Below are 21,699 nucleotides of genomic sequence, written 5' to 3' on the forward strand. Positions count from 1 at the left end.
AAAGATTCCCCCTCCCTCTGACCTGCCCCCTACTGTACAGTCTGATAAGAACGAGAACAAGTTATGTTCCTAAAAAAAAGCCCCTGAGCACGAGTTAAAGAGTTATAGATATATTAAGCCAAGTCAATGATTACAACCCAGATATAATATTTTATAAACAGGGATTTTTTTCCCGTTCCGCTCCAGCTGCTGGTTATAGAGAAGTGCAAAGCTGTAAAAACACATAATTTTAGGTGACTGGCCTAACAGAACACTACCTCCAGAAAAATAGGTCAGCAAGTCTGCCGGAGGGGCGTCAGCAGGTAAGTGGCAAATACGATGGGAAAAGGGGCTTGTTACTCATGTCGCTGCCGATACGAAAACGAATCCAGACTCAACCTCATCTACATTATATCATTCCTCTCTGTTTCATTTCGTTGTCTTAATATTTCTATGGAAAAAAAACATGTTTGGCTTATAGATATTTGGGGGCTGAACAAGGTTATTCTGGTCTATAGAGACGCATGGGGCCACAACTGCTTATTGGGCCACTAGATCTGAAGTCATTGAATATGTAGGTATAGTCAGGAAGGTGAGATCTACACTCACTGGTCCCTTTATTAGGTACACCTTCATAGTCCCTGGTCGGGCAACCTTTTTCTTACATTCTTGGTGGTATACTTTCTACAAGGTGCTGGAAACATTCCTCAGAGATTTCCCTCCATGGACATGATGACATCACACAGTTCCTCTATATAGACATGATGACATCACACAGTTCCTCCATATAGACATGATGACATCACACAGTTCCTCAATATGGACATGATGACATCACACAGTTCCTCCATATGGACATGATGACATCACACAGTTCCTCTATATAGACATGATGACATCACACAGTTCCTCCATATAGACATGATGACATCACACAGTTCCTCCATATAGACATGATGACATCACACAGTTCCTCCATATGGACATGATGACATCACACAGTTCCTCCATATGGACATGATGACATCACACAGTCCCTCCATATGGACATGATGACATCACACAGTTCCTTCATATGGACATGATGACATCACACAGTTCCTCTATATAGACATGATGACATCACACAGTTCCTCCATATGGACATGATGACATCACACAGTTCCTCCATATGGACATGATGACATCACACAGTTCCTCCATATAGACATGATGACATCACACAGTTCCCCCATATGGACATGATGACATCACACAGTTCCTCCATATAGACATGATGACATCACACAGTTCCTCCATATGGACATAATGACATCACACAGTTCCTCCATATGGACATGATGACATCACACAGTTCCTCCATATGGACATGATGACATCACACAGTTCCTCCATATGGACATGATGACATCACACAGTTCCTCTATATAGACATGATGACATCACACAGTTCCTGGAACAAACAAATGCAGATGATCCAGCACATCAAAAAATGCAGCTTTAATTCAGGTTAGCAGCACACGTACAGGTAGACGTCAGACATGTTTCGAGCGCATGCGCTCTTCCTCGGTGATGTGAGGGTCGCATCACAGAGGAAGAGTGCATGCGCTCGAAACATGTCTGACGTCTACCTGTACGTGTGCTGTTAACCTGAATTAACGCTGCATTTTTTGATGTGCTGGATCATCTGCATTTGTTTGTTCCATGGAGTGTGCCTGACTGGGCACGGGTCCGAGCACCGAATTGGGAGAGGTGAGCTGAATCCTGCTTTTTTCACACAGTTCCTCCATATGGACATGATGACATCACACAGTTCCTCCATATGGACATGATGACATCACACAGTTCCTCCATATGGACATGATGACATCACACAGTTCCTCCATATGGACATGATGACATCACACAGTTGCTCTACATTTGTCGGATCCATGAGGAGAATCTCCGGTTCCCCCACATCCCAGCGGTGATCTATAGGATGAGATCTGGTGACTGTGGAGGCCATTGGAGTCATGTGACCTCATTGTCCTGTATGAGATGATGTCACGTGACCTCATTGTCCTGTATGAGATGATGTCATGTGACATGGGGCATTATCCTGCTGGAAGTATCATCAGAAGATGGGACCACTGTGGTCATAAAGGGATGGACAGGGTCAGTAACAATACTCAGGTAGGCTGTGGTGTTTATACCAGGATCAATTGGTACTAAGGGGTCCAAAGTGCCCAGAAAATGTCCCCCGCACCATTACACCCCCACCAGCCTGAACCTGATACAAGGCAGGAGGGATCCACGCTTTATGTTGTTTACACCAAATTCTGACCCTGTCATCTGATGTCACAGCTGGAATGGAGACTCATCTAACCAGACCTCGTTCTTCCTTCTTACATTGTTCAGTTTTGGGTCCTATGTGAATTGTAGCCTCAGTTTTCTGTTCTTAGCTGACAGGAGTGGCCCCCGATGTGGTCTTCTGCTGCTGTAGCCCATCTGCTTCACGGTTGGACATGTTGTGCGATCAGAGATGGCATTCTGCAGACTTTGGTTGTAACCAGTGGTTATTTGAGTTACATTTTTCTCCACACAACCTCCGCTCACTGGACATTTTCTCTTTTTAGGACCGTTCTCTGTAAACCCTAGAAATGGTTGTGTGTAAAAAATCACAGTGGATCAGCAGTTTCTGAAATCCTCAGACTAGCCCGTCTGGCCCCAACAACCTTGCCCTGCTCAGAGTCACTAAAATCCTCTTTCTTCCCTATTCTGATGCTAGATTGAACTTCATCAAATTGTCTTGACCACATCTACGTGCCTAAATGCTGCCATGTGATTGGCTGCCAGTCGAACAGGTAGGTGTACCTAAGGCTGTACCACGACTAATTACAGCATGCATTTTTTTTTTTGCCGCAATAAATACAAAAATTGAGCATTTTACACTGATTTACGTCATTTTTACAGCAATTTCGGCCATTCGTGGCGAAAACACGCTCTGTCAGTTGTTGCGGCGCGGCAATGTGTGAACGCGGCCTTAGGTTCAGGTTTTTAATTTCAATTATTGAATACAAAGATAGGAATGGATCCGAAAACAAGGGAATTCTCAGGGGGAGATGAGGAAGAGTGAAGCAGTTGCCCATAGCAACCACTCAGATCGTTGCTTTCATTTTTAACAAGGCCTCTGCAAAATGAAAGTAGCGACCTGATTGGTTGCTATGGGCAGCTGCCATTTTCTTCCTCTACACAGGTTTTAATGACTCTCCCCCTCAGTCTTTACTGTATACGTGTCCTCCATTTAGGATCTGTTCCTCAATTAAAAACCTGAACGTGTGAACACGGCCTTAATAAGGCGGCCATTAAGTGAATGCTGCTCTGATTATGCGCTTGCGTGACGTAGATGGGGGTAATAGTACTGGCTCCATCGTATGGGGTTGAAAGGCCTTTGCAAAACTACAACTCCCAGCATGCCCGGACAGCCAAAGGCTGTCCGGGCATGCTGGGAGTTGTAGTTTTGCAACAGCTGGAGGCACACTGGTTGGAAAACATTGGAAATCCGTATTGAGAAGTTCCTATTGTCAGTGCTGTAGTATATAGGGGGTGAAGAGCCGCCTCTTATAGGTAGAGAGTAGGGTCGGATTTGGCCAACCAGCAGCACAGAGGGAGGCTCCACACCGTCCGCACATACATTCCTACATGGAGAAAACAGCACATTTTTTCTAAGGGAGAGGAGCAGGGGAAGGTCTGCAACAGTGGACGCTGCCAGCACTGTAAGTACTTACTATATCGCCTTCTCCAGTCTTGGGAAATCGTAATATTAGTCGTATTAATATAGATCCGGAAAAATGTATATAAATCGATAAAGCAAAGTATGCGCATTATTCCGGAAGTATCACAGGTAGGGTATAGGGGGTGACAGAGGTAATATTGCTAAGTTTTATATTATTTGATAGCAGAATGTTCCGACTTTCCATGGAAATGTATCAACCTGTGACAGGAGTTCAGGCTTTATTGTGTATATGGACCAAATAGGTGAAGACATAAGGATGGTTAGAAATACAGTATTGCCTAAAAGTGAAACTAGATTAGACGTGAGATTAGAAAAAAAGATTACGGTGAAATAGAGAAAGATAAGAGTAATATACCAGAGAGAAAAAAAATAATAAAACTAATGAAAGAAAGAGAAATGTAATAGGAAAAGGAAAGAAAAAGAAAGAAGGAAGAAATTAGATAGATATGACGTGAGATTAGACAGAGGGATGGAGGTAACATTTATATACGAGATAGAAAAAACTAAAAATAATGAAAGAAAGAGAAAAGTAATAGGATAGGAAAGAAAGAAAGAAAGAAAGGAAGAAAGAAAGAAGGAAAAAAAAGAAAAGAGGAAGAAACTAGATAGAAAGGGGAAGAGAAATAAAGTAGGAATTTAAAAATTAAAAAAAGAAAGAGAAAAAGAAAAAGAAAGAAAGTTAATAAGATACTAGTTAGATAGATAGTTTACATAGATAGATGATAGCTAGATAGATAGATAGATAGATAGATAGATAGATAGATATACATGAGATTAGACAGAAAGATCAAGGTAAAATAGATAAAGATAAAAGTAATATACCAGAGAGAAAAAAACAAAAACTAATGAAAGAGAAAAGTAATAGGATAAGAAAGAAAGAAAGGAAGAAAGAAGGATGAAACTAGATAGATAGATACAACATGATACATAAATAAATAAATAGATAAATACATAGATAGATATGAGATAGATAGATACAAATAAGATAGATATGAGATAGATAGATATGAGATAGATAGATAGATAGATAGATAGATAGATAGATATGAGATAGATAGATATGAGGTAGATATGAGATAGATAGATACAAATGAGATAGATAGATAGATATGAGATAGATAGATAGATAGATATAAGATAGATAGATATGAGATAGATAGATATGAGATAGATATGAGATAGATAGATATAAGATAGATAGATATGAGATAGATAGATAGATAGATATGAGATAGATATGAGATAGGTAGATATGAGATAGATAGATAGATAGATAGATAGGTAGATATGAGATAGATAGATAGATAGATAGATAGATATGAGATAGATAGGTATGAGATAGATAGATAGATATGAGATAGATAGGTATGAGATAGATAGATAGATAGATAGATATGAGATAGATAGGTATGAGATAGATAGATAGATAGATAGATATGAGATAGATAGATATGAGATAGATAGATATGAGATAGATATGAGATAGATAGATAGATAGATAGATAGATAGATATGAGATAGATAGATAGATAGATAGATAGATAGATATGAGATAGATATATATAAGATAGATAGATATGAGATAGATATGAGATAGATAGATATAAGATAGATAGATATGAGATAGATAGGTAGATATGAGATAGATAGATATGAGATAGATAGATAGATAGATATAAGATAGATAGATATAAGATAGATAGATATGAGATAGATATGAGATAGATAGATAGATATAAGATAGATAGATATGAGATAGATAGATAGATAGATAGATAGATATGGGATAGATAGATAGATAGATATGAGATAGATAGATAGATAGATAGATAGATATGAGATAGATAGATAGATATGAGATAGATATGAGATAGATAGATAGATATGGGATAGATAGATAGATATGAGATAGATAGATAGATATGAGATAGATAGATAGATATGAGATAGATAGATAGATAGATAGATATGAGATAGATAGATATGAGATAGATAGATAGATATGAGATAGATATGAGATAGATAGATAGATATGGGATAGATAGATAGATAGATATGAGATAGATAGATAGATAGATAGATAGATATGAGATAGATAGATAGATATGAGATAGATAGATAGATAGATATGAGATAGATAGATAGATAGATAGATAGATAGATATGAATAGGAAACAATGAAAGAAAGTTGTATTTTTCCCCAATCTTTTGAAAACATTTCCTCCGCTCCTGTATCACGAATAAGATGAAGAATTTTGGGTCCACACATAGAATTACTGTCAGTATTTTATCGTAAACCAGAAGTGGGTCCAAAACACAGAAAAAGGAGGAAAATGTTTCCATGACTTTTTCTCTGTGCAGATTCCACTCCTGGTTTTGATAACATAGAGATGTACATACTATGTGTGACCCCAGCCTAAATGATGGTGGAGGCTGCGCTCCATCCCACAGGACGAGCCGTCGTCTTTATTTTCAGATTGGGATTCGCCATCTTATATATTGAAATATCAGTTAGTCAGACAAGAAGACTGCATGGCAGAAAGGGTTAACATCAGAAGAATGGGTTAATGTAGCTTATGGATATTGTATGACTCTTCTTATTGATGTTATTGGTGATCGGTCTCCACACACCCCACAAATCAGATTGGACAACCACATTGTACATGGAGGGTCATGGCTGCTGAGGGTTATAGATCAGAACCATCCTAGGAAATGCACTACAATAACCAGGAAACATCTCCTTCCTTAGTGGTCTGATCAATCATCATCTCACACTAAAGGATAAACAGTTGATGATCAGGAATGAAATAGTCAAATACGAATACTAGATATGAGAGTGATAGATAGAATGTTGGACTGATAAAGAGATTGATAATGGATGGATAGGAAAGAAAGAAAGAAAGAAAGAAAGAGAAAGAAAGAAAGATAGTTGGTAAATATAAGTTAGATAAAGGATCATTGGATGGATAGATCTTATGGAGATAGATAGATATATATGAGATAGATAGATAGATAGATAGATATGAGATAGATAGATATGAGAAATAGATATGAGATAGATAGATAGATATGAGATATATATATATATATATATATATGAGATAGATAGATATGAGATAGATAGATATATATATGAGATAGATAGATATGAGATAGATGATAAATATGAGATAGATATGAGATATATAGATAGATATGAGATAGATATGAGATAGATAGATATGAGATAGATAAATATGAGATAGATAGATAGATAGATATGAGATAGATATGAGATAGATAGATATGAGATAGATAGATAGATAGATAGATAGATATGAGATAGATAGATAGATAGATAGATAGATATGAGAGACAGATATGAGATAGATAGATAGATATGAGATAGATAGATATATATGAGATAGATATGAGATAGATATGAGATAGATAGATATGAGATAGATATGATATAGATATGAGATAGATAGATAGATAGATAGATATAGATATGAGATAGATATGAGATAGATAGATAGATATAGATATGAGATAGATATGATATAGATATGAGATAGATAGATAGATATAGATATGAGATAGATATGAGATAGATAGATAGATATGAGATAGATAGATATGAAATGGATAGATAGATAGATACTGTATGTGACATTAGATAAATAGGAGATGAACAGATAGATAATGTATGGTTAGATGAATAGATAGATATGATATAGATAGATATGAGATAGATATGAGATAGATAGATAGATAGATAGATATGAGATAGATAGATATGAGATAGATAGATATGAGATAGATAGATATGAGATAGATCGATAGATATGAGATAGATAGATAGATAAATATGAGATAGATATGAGATAGATAGATAGATAGATATGAGAAATAGATATGAGATAGATAGATATGAGATAGATAGATATGAGATAGATGATAAATATGAGATAGATATGAGATAGATAGATAGATATGAGATAGATAGATATGAGATAGATAGATAGATATGAGATAGATAGATATGAGATAGATAGATAGATATGAGATAGATAGATAGATATGAGATAGATAGATAGATAGATAGATATGAGATAGATAGATATGAGATAGATAGATAGATAGATAGATAGATAGATATGAGATAGATATGAGATAGATAGATATGAGATAGATATGATATAGATATGAGATAGATAGATATGAGATAGATAGATAGATATGAGATAGATAGATAGATAGATAGATATAGATATGAGATAGATAGATGTGAGATAGATAGATAGATATGAGATAGATAGATATGAAATGGATAGATAGATAGATATGAGATAGATAGATATGAGATAGATAGATAGATATGAGATAGATAGATATGAAATGGATAGATAGATAGATAGATACTGTATGTGACATTAGATAAATAGGAGATGAACAGATAGATAATGTATGGTTAGATGAATAGATAGATATGATATAGATAGATATGAGATAGATATGAGATAGATAGATAGATAGATATGAGATAGATAGATATGAGATAGATAGATATGAGATAGATAGATATGAGATAGATAGATAGATACTGTATGTGACATTAGATAAATAGGAGATTAACAGATAGATAATGTATGGTTAGATGAATAGATAGATATGATATAGATAGAAAAATAGCAAACAACAATGTGGCACTCCAATATGCAGAATGGTAGCAGCAATGTTTCCGTCCCACAATGGAACCATTTCCATATCTCTGCATATTGGAGTGTCGCATTGTTGTTCTGTTATATGGACTTTGGTCAGGTCTGGAGTGCTGGCACCAAACATTAGTGATGAGCGGCAGGGGCCATATTCAAATTCGCAATATTTCGCAAATATATGGATGAATATTTGTCCTATGTTTGCGAAATTCACATATTCGTTATGTTCATTCATTTTTTTTCCATGCGAAAATCATAATGAAATTCGTATAGTGCGCCTGCGCGATTATATCTCTAAACTAACTAACACTAAACCCAACACTAGAACCGATCTGCTACTAACCTACCCTATCTAAAGCCAAAAGGAGGGATCAGTGTCCTCTGGACATATACGAAATATATTCGCGCTCCACACCGACACAGTAAATAATATTGGAGCCTTCTTATAGCCCTAAATATTCACGAAGTGACGATATTTGCGGTAAAAACTCGCATTTCGTTTATTCACGCTCAACACTACCAAACATTGATATTGAAGTAGTGCTGCAAATATTTTTTGTAATATAGATAGATAAATAGATAGATAGATAGATAGATATGAGATAGATAGATATGAGATAGATAGATATGAGATAGATAGATATGAGATAGATGATAGATATGCGATAGATGGATAGATAGATATGAGATAGATAGATAGATAGATAGATATGAGATAGATAGATATGAGATAGATAGATATGAGATAGATAGATAGATAGATATGAGATAGATAGATATGAGATAGATAGATAGATAGATAGATATGAGAGAGATAGATAGATAGATAGATAGATAGATATGAGATAGATAGATAGATATAAGATAGATAGATAGCTATGAGATAGATGTGACCTAGATAGATAGATATGAGATAGATAGATATGAGATAGATAGATATGAGATAGATAGATAGAGAAATAGATATGAGATAGATAGATATGAGATAGATAGATATGAGATAGATAGATAGATAGATACAAACAAACAAATAATAAGTTGGCCAGCACTATTGATTCCAAACTATCATATGGACCTGGCTTACAGGTGCAGGCTGCTGGGCTAAATAGAAAGATAGATATGAGATAGATAGATAGATAGATAGATAGATAGATAGATAGATAGCTATCAGATAGATATGAGATAGAGAGATATGAGATAGATAGATAGATAGATAGATATGAGATAGATAGATATGAGATAGATATGAGATAGATAGATATGAGATAGATAGATAGATATGAGATAGATAGATATGAGATAGATATGAGATAGATAGATAGATATGAGATAGATAGATAGATATGAGATAGATAGATAGATAGATAGATATGAGATAGATAGATAGATAGATATGAGATAGATAGATAGATAGATATGAGATAGATAGATAGATAGATAGATAGATATGAGATAGATATTAGATAGATATAAGATATATATGAGATAGATAGATATGAGATAGATAGATAGATAGATAGATAGATAGATATGAGCCTTTAGAATTTGGTATATTGTAAGCTTCTGGGATCCGGACCCTCCCTCTTGTTTATGAGGAGACGTAATGTGTTATTCTGTAATGTCCCCTTCATATCTGTACGGCGGCTCCATATACATTATTTTCTTTACTCTCTTGTTTAATCTCACAAAAGAGATAAAGATAATAAAGTCCATTTCTCTCCCCCAGAATTATCTTTTGGCTGGGGATGAGGGTATGGCAGGGGTCGCTCTGTGGTTTAGCGGGGGTCCGCCATGTGGGCAGTAACTGGATCCCATTCATGTGACATGAAGTTGCACTGACCCTATGGAATTGATCATTTCCAATGTTTTATTAGTAACTGAGTAGATGCCATAGACTCCAGTGTAGAATGTTCTTGGAGCGTCTCTGGATATGAGGATCAGTAATTCCCGGCAGGGAGAGGGTTAGCAATGTTCTCCATTGGTGCTCAAGATGTAACCAGCAGTCTGTGCTCCCTCAGGGGTCTCTGTCTGGCCCTCAGGGGTCCCATACACAGGAGGCTGCACCATTTGGTTGTTGTTGGGAGCCGCCCGTAGCATTAAACTGTGGAATATGAAAAATGGGTCTGTACCAGGCTCTCTCACCAGCAGCTGCTGCGGGAAATGGGCATGTCCTCCCCCACCAACATGCGTGCCATCCCCCGGGGGGCAATCTGTGTGTACCAACACAACCAGGCTGCTCCCAGACTCCCTGCACCCACAACCCTTTCCTTCTAGTTCATACTCATCTACCTGTTTACTAGTCTCTGGCATTTACAAGTGTATCCAGGAGGTCCTATGTGGACACCTCATCTGGATCAGTCATCTGTTGTTAATCTTATGTGTATGGCCACCGCAGATCTCACCAAATACAGACAGATCTGCCAATGGTTTGTAGAGGAATGTCTGATGAGATGGGTCTAGAACAGTGGTCTTCAACCTGTGGACCTCCAGATGTTGCAAAACTACAACTCCCAGCATGCCCGGACAGCCTTCGGCTGTCCGGGCATGCTGGGAGTTGTAGTTTTGCATCATCTGGAGGTCCACAGGTTGGATTCCACTGGTCTACAATCTGACCCTTGAAATCTTGAAGAAGACAACGTGAGATGCAGAAGACATCAGCAACCGTGTTCTTCTAAGCTGCCCATCAGGGCGCGACTCCAACTATAGGCAAAATAGGCAGCCGCCTAGAGCATCCTCTTAATAGGGGCGCCATTCTGCCCTCCGCAAGAGAGTTATTTCTCCAGATCCTGACAGCCGCTAAGCTCTCACCCCAGTAGTAAGGAGATTACATGTGGAGGAGGTTTGTTACAGTGTGTCACCCCAGTAGTAAAGAGATTACATGAGGAGGAGGTATGTTACAGTGTGTCACCCCAGTAGTAAGGAGATTACATGTGGAGGAGGTTTGTTACAGTGTGTCACCCCAGTAGTAAAGAGATTACATGAGGAGGAGGTATGTTACAGTGTGTCACCCCAGTAGTAATGAGATTACATGAGGAAGAGATGTGTTACAGTGTGTCACCCCAGTAGTAAGGAGATTACACAAGGAGGAGATTTGTTACAGTGTGTCACCCCAGTAGTAAGGTAATTACATGAGGAGGAGGTTTGTTACAGTGTGTCACCCCAGTAGTAAGGAGATTACATGAGGAGGAGGTTTGTTACAGTGTGTCACCCCAGTAGTAAGGAGATTACACGAGGAGGAGGTTTGTTACAGTGTGTCACCCCATTAGTAAGGAGATTACACGAGGAGGAGGTTTGTTACAGTGTGTCACCCCAGTACTAAGGTGATTACATGAGGAGGAGGTTTGTTACAGTGTGTCACCCCAGTAGTACGGAGATTACATGAGGAGGAGGTTTGTTACTGTGTGTCACCCCAGTAGTAAGGAGATTACATGAGGAGGAGGTTTGTTACTGTGTGTCACCCCAGTAGTAAGGTGATTACATGAGGAGGAGGTCTGTTACAGTGTATCACCCCAGTATTAAGGAGATTACATGAGGAGGGGGTTTGTTACAGTGTATCACCCCAGTAGTAAGGAGATTACATGAGGAGGGGGTTTGTTACAGTGTATCACCCCAGTAGTAAGGAGATTACATGAAGAGGAGGTTTGTTACAGTGTGTCACCCCAGTAGTAAGGAGATTACATGAGGAGGAGGTTTGTTACAGTGTGTCACCCCAGTAGTAAGGAGATTAGATGAGGAGGAGGTTTGTTACAGTGTGTCACCCCAGTAGTAAGGAGATTAGATGATGAGGAGGTTTGTTACAGTGTGTCACCCCAGTAGTAAGGAGATTACATGAGGAGGAGGTTTGTTACAGTGTGTCACCCTAGTAGTAAGGTGATTAAATGAGGAGGAGGTTTGTTACAGTGTGTCACACCAGTAGTAAGGTGATTAAATAAGGAGGAGGTTTGTTACAGTGTGTCACACCAGTAGTAAGGTGGAGGGTGTCAATGGGAGGAGTCAAGGGGGCGGTAAAATTAGCTTTTGCCTAGGGTGGCAAAAATCCTTGCACCTGTCCTGTTGGCCATACACCTGAGGTCTATCTGTTAGCCAAATGTTTGATCCCTTTTATATACATGGATGCTCATTCATATGTTAAGAATGGGGAGAGGGACGGCTCATCTTTCCCAGATCTTTCCGAGAACAAAAGAATCGGGCAACATATGCGATCTTCTATCCTCCCAACATCTGCTATCAGGTGAGAGTCTGGAGGCCTCTATGTACACTAGATCACTGGTCACCTAACTGTGGCCATCCAGATGTTGCATGCTTGGAGTTGTAGCTTTGCAACATCTGGAGGAGCACATTTTGGAGACCACTAAGTTAGATGGTTGGCGAGTCCTCCCAGAAATCTGCAGACTTGGCGTACAAAGGTCTAATGTGTATGGCCACCTTAAGGTTTTCTGGATTAAGGGATCGGATAGGGAAAGTACGAACTTCAATTATGCTGATCCATATCTAAAATTGTCCTATTACTAGGATAGGATAGAATAGGGATAGGATAAGGATAGGTATAGAATAGGGATAGGATAGGTATATGATAGGGATAGGATAGGGATAGGTATAGGATAGGTATAGAATAGGTATAGGATAGGTATAGGATAGGTATAGAATAGGGATAGGATAGGTATAGGATAGGGATAGGATAGGGATAGGATAGGGATAGGATAGGGATAGGATAGGGATAGGATAGGGATAGGATAGGGATAGGATAGGTATAGAATAGGTATAAGATAAGAATAGGTATAGGATAGGTATAGGATAGGTATAGAATAGGGATAGGATAGTTATAGGGTAGGGATAGGATAGGGATAAGTATAGGATAGGTATAGAATAGGTATAGAATAGGGATAGGATAGGGATAGGAAAGGTATAGAATAGGGATAGGATAGGTATAGGATAGGGATAGAATAGGGATAGGATTGGTATAAGATAGGAATAGGTATAGGATAGGTATAGAATAGGGATAGGATAGGTATAAGATAGGAATAGGTATAGGATAGGTATAGAATAGGGATAGGATAGGTATAGAATAGGGATAGGATAGGTATAGGGTAGGGATAGGATAGGGATAGGTATAGGATAGGTATAGGATAGGGATAGGATAGGTAGGATAGGGATAGGATAGGTATAGAATAGGGATAGGATAGGTAGGATAGGGATAGGATAGGTATAGAATAGGTATAGGATAGGGATAGGATAGGTATAGAATAGGTATAGGATAGGGATAGGTATAGGATAGGGATAGGAGAGGGACAGCAAGAACTTCAAAAATGTAACCATATCCTTCTACACCAAACTAAATCTAAACTTGACCTTGTAGTCTTCCACCCTCAAGGAGATCAGCACCAACGTGTCCGTATTCTACAACCATAAGCGTCTTCCATGTATTTCCCCTGTGATTCTGACCTTTTTGGTTTCATCACATCTCCACCATGATTCCTTTACACCTCGTCCTATCTATTCCCGTAACTTTCTTTTGCGCCTCTCCACCTCTTCCAGCCTCTTCTGTCTCTCCTCTTTCCCATCACTCCACTCCATTTCTCCTCTCGCCTGTCTCTCCCCCCGGCTGGTTAGAGGCTGCCCTCAGTGTGAGACTGTGCAGTGATACAGTAATTCCCATGCACAGGTGCAGGGTCCCTGATGCTGTGTTACCCTCAGGCACGTCCCCCCGTGCCCTGCCTGACAGACCAGTGGAAGTAATGTCTTGTGGCAGGTAGAGGAATCCAACAGACCAAGAAGATATGTTAAGAAGTGTTTTCAGAAACCGCAGCTCAAACACCTGTCTCTTCTTCCCCTCCGTCTTTCATGTCTTCACTGTAGAGCTCCATCGGGTATATTCAAAGAAGTCGCACTATTGAAGAGTTTCATTCTTCCATGCAAAAGATTAAACTACATGGCCCCTTCCCTGACATTCATGACCTAAATCAGTGTCTGGAGTGACATAGTTGACTGCATAGACCCATGCAAAATTTCGAGCAAAATCCCATCAATCTCAATGGAATTCTGCTGCTTGGTGCCCACTACGGAAGTTCCATAGGAGAACTTGAATGGGCACTGTAGTTAAAACTAATTTTTGTTATTGCACTCCTTATGGCAAATAAGAAATCTTTCTAATGTACTTTAATAAAAAAAATAATTAAGTTTTCTAAGTCTTATTTGTGTTTAAAAAAGCTGCCACTAGGTGTCTCCCTACTTGTCCAGAGCACATTTCTTCCCATCTCTTTGGACTCCTGCTGGCCTGGCAGCAGTGCAAAATGAGGAAATGCAGTCTGGAGTGCTGAAGGGGGGGGGTGAAGCCTTAGCCAATCATAGCTCATCTCACATAGAAACTGCTCTGGGCTGTGTGCAGCAGAGTGAGGGAGGAAGTTCTCCCTGTATGGCTTCAGATGATGTCACGCCTGCTGGGGAACGCCCCTTCCTGGTCTGTGAATCTGACTGAGACTGAGCAGAAAATACAGAGCAATATCAATGTAGAAAACTGAAAAATAATAAAAATTAAGGCGGCGGGGGGGGGGGGGGGGGGGGGTATCATGATGGAGGCAGTGAACTGGGAGGATTATAAAATTTAACAAGATCATGAGAGGTACTCTTTAAGATACAGATACCATGTTAGTCAATGGGATTCTGCTGCTCGGTGTACACTATGGAAGTTCCACAGCAGAACTTAAAGGGGTATTCCGGACCTAAGACATCTTGTCCCCTATCCAAAGGCTAGGGGATAAGATGTCTGATCGCGGGGGTCCCACCGTCACGCCCCCTCCCATAGACTTGCATTGCAGGGGCGGGGCTTGACGTCACACGGGGGGCAGAGTCGTCATGATACTCCGACCCCTTAATCGTGACCCAGCAGACTTCGAGGCTGCAGCGCTGCGTGCAGCTCCCAGAGGTGGGTGCTGCATGCGAGATAGCGGGATTCCCCAGCGGCGGGACCCCCGCGATCAGACATCTTATCCCCTATCCTTTGGGGATTAAATGTCTTAGAGGCGGAGTACCCCTTTAAGATATGGATCCAGATGAACATGTTAGTCAATGGGACTTTTCTTTCCGACGGTAATATTGTATACTGAAAAGACGCAGGTTTTCGGGCAGCGTGGATCGGCTGAAGAAATCCCAGGCTGAATTTCCAGTGTGCATGGACCCTTAAGACATCTTATGGAAGTAAATGGTGACATGACGTTTCATTTCATTCAAGGGGGAAAGAGTTGTATGATTCCAATGGGATGTTTGTTCCTTCGACCATACCCAAGGCTGGAAATTTTACATTGTCCGACAGCCGGGGTTTTACAGAAATGATCAGATTTACAAAAACTCATTTCTATTAGGAAATTCTGAGTTCATAGAGGGAGGTCCATCATCTCTTGGCTACAGTGGAGAGAGGTTACAAAGAGTGTTTCTCTATCTGGAGGACCCATCCTGTCCGGCATTACATGGACAATTCATTCATTTCTATGGGCATTGGGTAATGCTTCATTTCTCCTGTGGTGGCGCTGTAGGGTAATCAAACACTGACTGCCAGGGTTCCTGTAAAGGATAGCTGGAGATCCCCACTGGGTTCTCACCTTATTGTTGAAGGGCCCTTCTAACTTAAAAGTGATGCACCTATTTAAGGCTTCATTTTTTATGGTCTTTTCTGTGATCCCTATTCACATCCATAGTTACATAGGGGGAGAATTATCAAAACCTGTCTAGAGGAAGAATGGGGCAGTTGCCCATGGCAGCCAATCAGATCGCTTCTTTCATTTTTAAAGAGACCTGTGAAAAATGTAAAAAGCAATCTGATTGGCTGTCATGGGCAACTGCAGCACTCTTCCTCTACAGTACAGCTCCCCCATAGTACGGCTGAAAAAAAGACATGTCCATGAAGTTCAACCAGTGGTTGTTTCTTTGTTTATACTGCTTACTTACTTTTTTTTTTTTTTTTTTAAACAGCATCACTCTTGTCCACAGGCCAGGTGTAGTACTGCAGCTCAGTCCCATCTACTTCCATAGAGCCAAGCTGCAATACCAGACACAACCTGTGGACAGGAGTGCTGCTGTTTTTGCAAGAAAGAAGCAGCATTTTTCTGAGCCTGGACAACCCCTTTAACACGCATTTCTCCATCTTTGTCTTCAAATCTACAATATATGGCCTAATTTACTAAGAGTGGAGTGTAGTTTTCTTTGTGGGTTTTTGTTTCCGACAGGTAGTTTTCCATGGTATTTACTATTGTATCTTAAATTTGCCAATTTTTCCTACACACATGCGCTGAGCAGGTTTTTTTTTTTTTTTTTTTTTTTTTTTAGACACGCCCCTTTTCTCTTATGACAACACCCCTTTGTAGGGTTGTACAGTAAAGTAGAGAGTTAGTAGGGTTTTTTGGATTTTTGGGGGGGAAATTCTTGCAATAAAATAGTAAATGAGGCCCATAGTCTCCATCTATCTCATTTTTACTTTTTTGTATCCTACATGGCCAGAATCTTATCTTCCATCCATTGTCTCTTGTGTGTTCTTGTCCATATAGGCCTACAATGCCGAAACATTGATAAATGTCCCTTCAGTTTTGGGTAAAATGGCTTAAAATGTGTCTACTTTCTCACTGCAGGTTGGTTTTAACTGGACCACCACAAAAAAAAACTTAATTTTGGTAAAGAAACTTGTGATTCATACTGTGATAGGTGACACTATCAGAAGCAATGTCGAAAGACGAAGAAGCAGGATGTAAATTGAACGCTACATGTAAACATAAAGAACGGAAGCCCAAAAAACCTCACTATATCCCAAGACCATGGGGGAAGCCGTATAACTACAAGTGCTTCCAGTGCCCCTTTACCTGTATGGAGAAATCCCACTTGTACAACCACATGAAATATAGTCTTTGTAAGAACTCCCTGTCGCTCCTCATAGAGTCTGACTGGCCCTACAAAAAGAACAGTTTCCTTGTCCCCGAAATGAACCTACAAGAAACACATACAGAAGGAAACCAAGACAAACAAGAAGCATGTGATTCTACTGGAGTACCAACCAAGGCTAGACAAGCTGGTGAGAAGACGAGTTCTGAAATTCAGAGATTCCTAGAAGAGGATGATGAAAGACCAGAAGAAGAAGAGGAGGAAGCGATGGGCCAAAGTCGGAAGGAGAAAAGCAAGAGCATCCCATCTTCACACACCACCAAAACTGAAAGTGGACTAAAGAGCAAAAGGGAGTGTGTGAACAAAGATGGAGAACCAGAGTTCATCATCACTGATGTGTTCTCCTTAGATGGACACTGTGAGAAGGAACGAGACGAACAAAGATTTGTCAAGGCTTCTCGAAAAACTTCAAGCAACCTTGGAGGAGCTCGGGTGGATCAGTGGAAGCTACTGACCAGCACACTTAAAAAAGCCGGAGCAGACACGCCAGTTGGGTGCAATGGAAACAACATAATTCCTTGTTACCCACCACCGACTTATTCAGATTACCAGGAACATCAGGGTCTCTCACTATTGGGCCTTAACTACCCACTAAACACCAACCTGTTCTCATATCTCAACCCCTCCATGACAAGTGGTACGGCCCAGCTTCCTTTCCTAGCTTCCACAGCTCAACTTATGCACACTCCACACTCCACTCACTTCCAGACTTTACAAAACACAGAAAGAACATCATTCCTTCCTCGCTTCTACTATCCCTTGTTGTTTGAGCATGCGTTTAACACGGATGCCAAAATACCAGAAAGCAAGCCAATGAACCAAGGTCAGTCAGCAAACACATTTATTGGTACCCCAAAACCAAAGACACCTGTGGACCCATTAAAGACCTGCTTGCTCAAATCTGAAGAAGGTAACACCACCATCGCTTGGGCCCCTGGAGACAAGTTGCAAAATCAAACGGTGGATCATAATAAACCAGAAGGAGAAGGAAAATGGGTTCCCCAGATGGTAAGAGACATCATTCGACAGCAGAAGGACATTTTAGGATCTTATGGGGTACAAACCTCCAGAAATAACGAAGTATCTGCACAAAAAAGTAATGTTGAGGTGTCTCCCTGGGAAAAAGGAAGTCCTTCAAGATGTGCGAAGAGGAAACCTTGGTTGGATAGAGATGCACCCAATGTAGCAAGTGAACAGACATCAACTTTGATGGAAGGAGAACGGAATCTTCATAATAGGTAAGATTTTATGACATATACAACATTATATTAGTTCACTTAGTACGCTCTTGTTTCACCAGGTCCAAGATGATGTTATTACATTTGCATCCTTAAAATATCCAATTTTTTGGTTCTCCTAAAAGTTTATAATTTGTTTCCCCAAAGCACCAGTTCTCCCATTACGTCTCCCGATATCTGGAGTGAGAAGAGGGCGATTTTAGAAGTGACTGCCTGCAAGAGGAGAAGACCATCTGAGGTTTCCAGTGAAAAGCCAGAACCTGTGGTTGTCAATGCATCTCTACTCATTGGGGACCTCTCAAGAACCCTGGAGGAATATGGAAAAGTGGAGAGGAAGTTGGCAAATCTAACGTCCGATGACAGTAGTCGACAAAAGACTCTGGGAGAGCAACTTGGTAAGATACGACTAGAACTCCTTCATATTCACCAGGCTCTTGAAAAGGCTTCAAGCACACACGATGGGCCCTTAGACCTCTCTATAAAGAGGGCTGATGATATGGATAAAGAAGATCGAGAAAAGATTCCACTGAGAGAAGATCCCCAAACACCTCCACTCACTGAATGCTCACCCAAAGAAGTGGTGAAAGTGGAACTGTTGCCCCCAGAGTTGGTGACTTGTTATGCCCGTCCCACCAAGTGTGAAGCAGACTCAAGTGTCCTTCTGTGCCCAGATGGAAGAGTAGGGAGCACTGGGATTGCCCAGACACACATAGCTCTTTAAGAGGAGGGGGGAGGTGTTGGGTTTGGAAGAAGCCGCCTGCAAATAGAGAACATTTGAAGTCAACAAATCTTCTATGGTCACCTTCACACTTACACCATGAAGCTTTCCCCCTATAGACTCGGCAGAGCCAGTTCTGCATGAATAAAGCGTTCAGCAGCCACCTCACTGTGACAGATTTGCAGAACACTGTGTCATTACTTGGCAAGCGTTCTGGAGATGATTCCTGTTTCCTAATGATAGTACCAGCCTCTAAAGACAAAAGGGCACATACACCAGTAGTGGCCTCTGCGGCTGCTATGGGCCTGATATGATGGAGGCCCAACCTCAGGTTAGCAACATCCCAATATCCCCATGGGCAAAGTGAACTTATGCAAGAATTTTCCACTTGGCCAATGGTCATGTTGCCATACATTCTTACAAGGGAGGGGACAAATAAACAGTTATTTTAGGAGGTGTGGTGGCATGACCCAACATCAGAAGAAAGGGCCCTATTTTTGTGTATGGAGCTGTTCGGAAAGTTTTGCAACCTTCTAGGGGCCTCCTCAGACTAACACATTTACAGAGTAATGTCCTCAATGACTGACATGGACACTTCACATCTTAAGGACACAAGAAGGACATTGAGGTCCATGAATGGTGAAGATCTTGCCAGTATTGTCTATTGATAACAGTGGGAATGTGAGGTCTTAATGCCACGAGTGTAAAAAGATATTTATGATAAGTTGTTCACAACTGAAAAGTACTTTGTTAATACTGATATTTAATATTTGTTAGTGATCTGATCTATTAAAGCAGTGACTGTGAAGGAGTCTCATTTATTCCAGTGACAAGTGACCACAGTGTATAGATAATCAGGAAGGAGAAAAGGAAGTTCCGGCTCCCAAGGCTTGGTAAAAAATCCAAATTTTATTTCTTCATGTTAAAATCCAGTGCATGAGCAAGAATAAAAGCATGGAAAAGGTAACACAAAACAAAACGCTCCGACGCGTTTCGACTTAACGCTAAGTCTTAATCATGGGCCATGATTAAGACTTAGCGTTAAGTCGAAACGCGTCGGTGCGTTTTGTTACCTTTTCGATGCTTTTATTCTTGCTCATGCACTGGATTTTAACATGAAGAAATAAAATTTGGATTTTTTACCAAGCCTTGGGAGCCGGAACTTCCTTTTCTCCTTCCTGATTGCCTCACCTGAGGACTTGGCCTCAGAGATTATTCGAAGCTCCCGCTGGTCTAGGTGTATTGTGCCACGTTCCATATACCTTGGAGATAACCGGGTGAGCTGATAAACTTTTTCTTTCCATTGTTATCAGTGTATAGATAAGGCTGCTTTCACACTATAAAATTCATCCGTTTTAAAGATCCGTTTGATGTTCCATTATGAAAACCCTGAAAATCGGCCATTAAACGGCCGTTACAAAATCCCATACGTCCGTTAGAAAATCCAATTATAGTCTATGGGATTTTTACATTATCCGTTTTCATCCGTTATAGTCCGTTATTAATAATGGACGTTATTTTGTGACGGGAGAATGAACGGAAGAAATAGTGCATGTAAAAATCCCATAGACTATAATTGGATTTTCTAACGGACGTATGGGATTTTGTAACAGCCGTTTAATGGCCGATTTCCAGGGTTTTCATAACGGAACATCGAACGGATCTTTAAAATGGATGAATTTTAAAGTGCAAAAGCAGCCTAACAGAGGAGCACACAGCAGCTATTGCTCACCGTGAATGAGACAGCTCCTGTCTATTGTTGTCTATGTCCATGAGGCTTGCCATATAGCTTATTACTAAATGCTGGTAAAAACAACTCAAGACAAGATGGCTGCCCCAGAATAATGGATGAAAAATTGAAATTAAAAAGAAGACAATTCAAAAGAAGAAAAACTACATTCTACATTAAAAGACAACATTCTACATTAACCCCTTAATGACTCAGCCCATTTTGGCCTTAAGGACACAGACAATTTAATTTTTACGTTTTAATTTTTTCCTCCTCGCCTTCTAAAAATCATAACTCTTTTATATTTTCATCCACAGACTAGTATGAGGGCTTGTTTTTTGCACGACCAGTTGTCCTTTGTAATGACATCACTCATTATATCATAAAATGTATAGCGCAACCAAAAAACACTATTTTTGTGGGGAAATTAAAACGAAAAACGCAATTTTGCTAATTTTGGAAGGTTTTGTTTTCACGCTGTACAATTTATGGTAAAAATGACGTGTGTTCTTTATTCTGAGGGTCAATACGATTAAAATGATACCCATTATTACGTACTTTTCTATTATTGTTGCGCTTAAAAAAAATCACAAACTTTTTAACCAAATTAGTACGTTTATAATCCCTTTATTTTG

At 39.8% G+C, this 21,699-nt stretch overlaps 1 protein-coding gene across 4 annotated transcripts; it reads left to right on the plus strand.

The window, feature by feature from the left end:
- Positions 1-248: 248 nt before the first annotated feature.
- PRR35 (proline rich 35) lies at positions 249-20,143 on the plus strand. Of its 4 annotated transcripts, none has more exons than XM_056534076.1 (3): positions 249-302; positions 17,073-18,617; positions 18,765-20,143. In XM_056534076.1, the coding sequence occupies exons 2-3, from the start codon at positions 17,164-17,166 to the stop codon at positions 19,336-19,338; spliced, it is 2,028 nt and encodes a 675-aa protein (XP_056390051.1). In that variant the 5' UTR covers positions 249-302; positions 17,073-17,163; the 3' UTR covers positions 19,339-20,143. The 4 variants fall into 4 exon arrangements, with proteins under 4 accessions (XP_056390051.1, XP_056390052.1, XP_056390050.1 ...); XM_056534077.1 differs by lacking the exon at positions 249-302 and adding an exon at positions 2,115-2,133; XM_056534075.1 differs by lacking the exon at positions 249-302 and adding an exon at positions 2,148-2,822.
- Positions 20,144-21,699: the final 1,556 nt, after the last annotated feature.

This window comes from Hyla sarda, chromosome 8 (genome assembly GCF_029499605.1).
Source record: "Hyla sarda isolate aHylSar1 chromosome 8, aHylSar1.hap1, whole genome shotgun sequence".
Lineage (NCBI taxonomy): Eukaryota > Metazoa > Chordata > Amphibia > Anura > Hylidae > Hyla > Hyla sarda.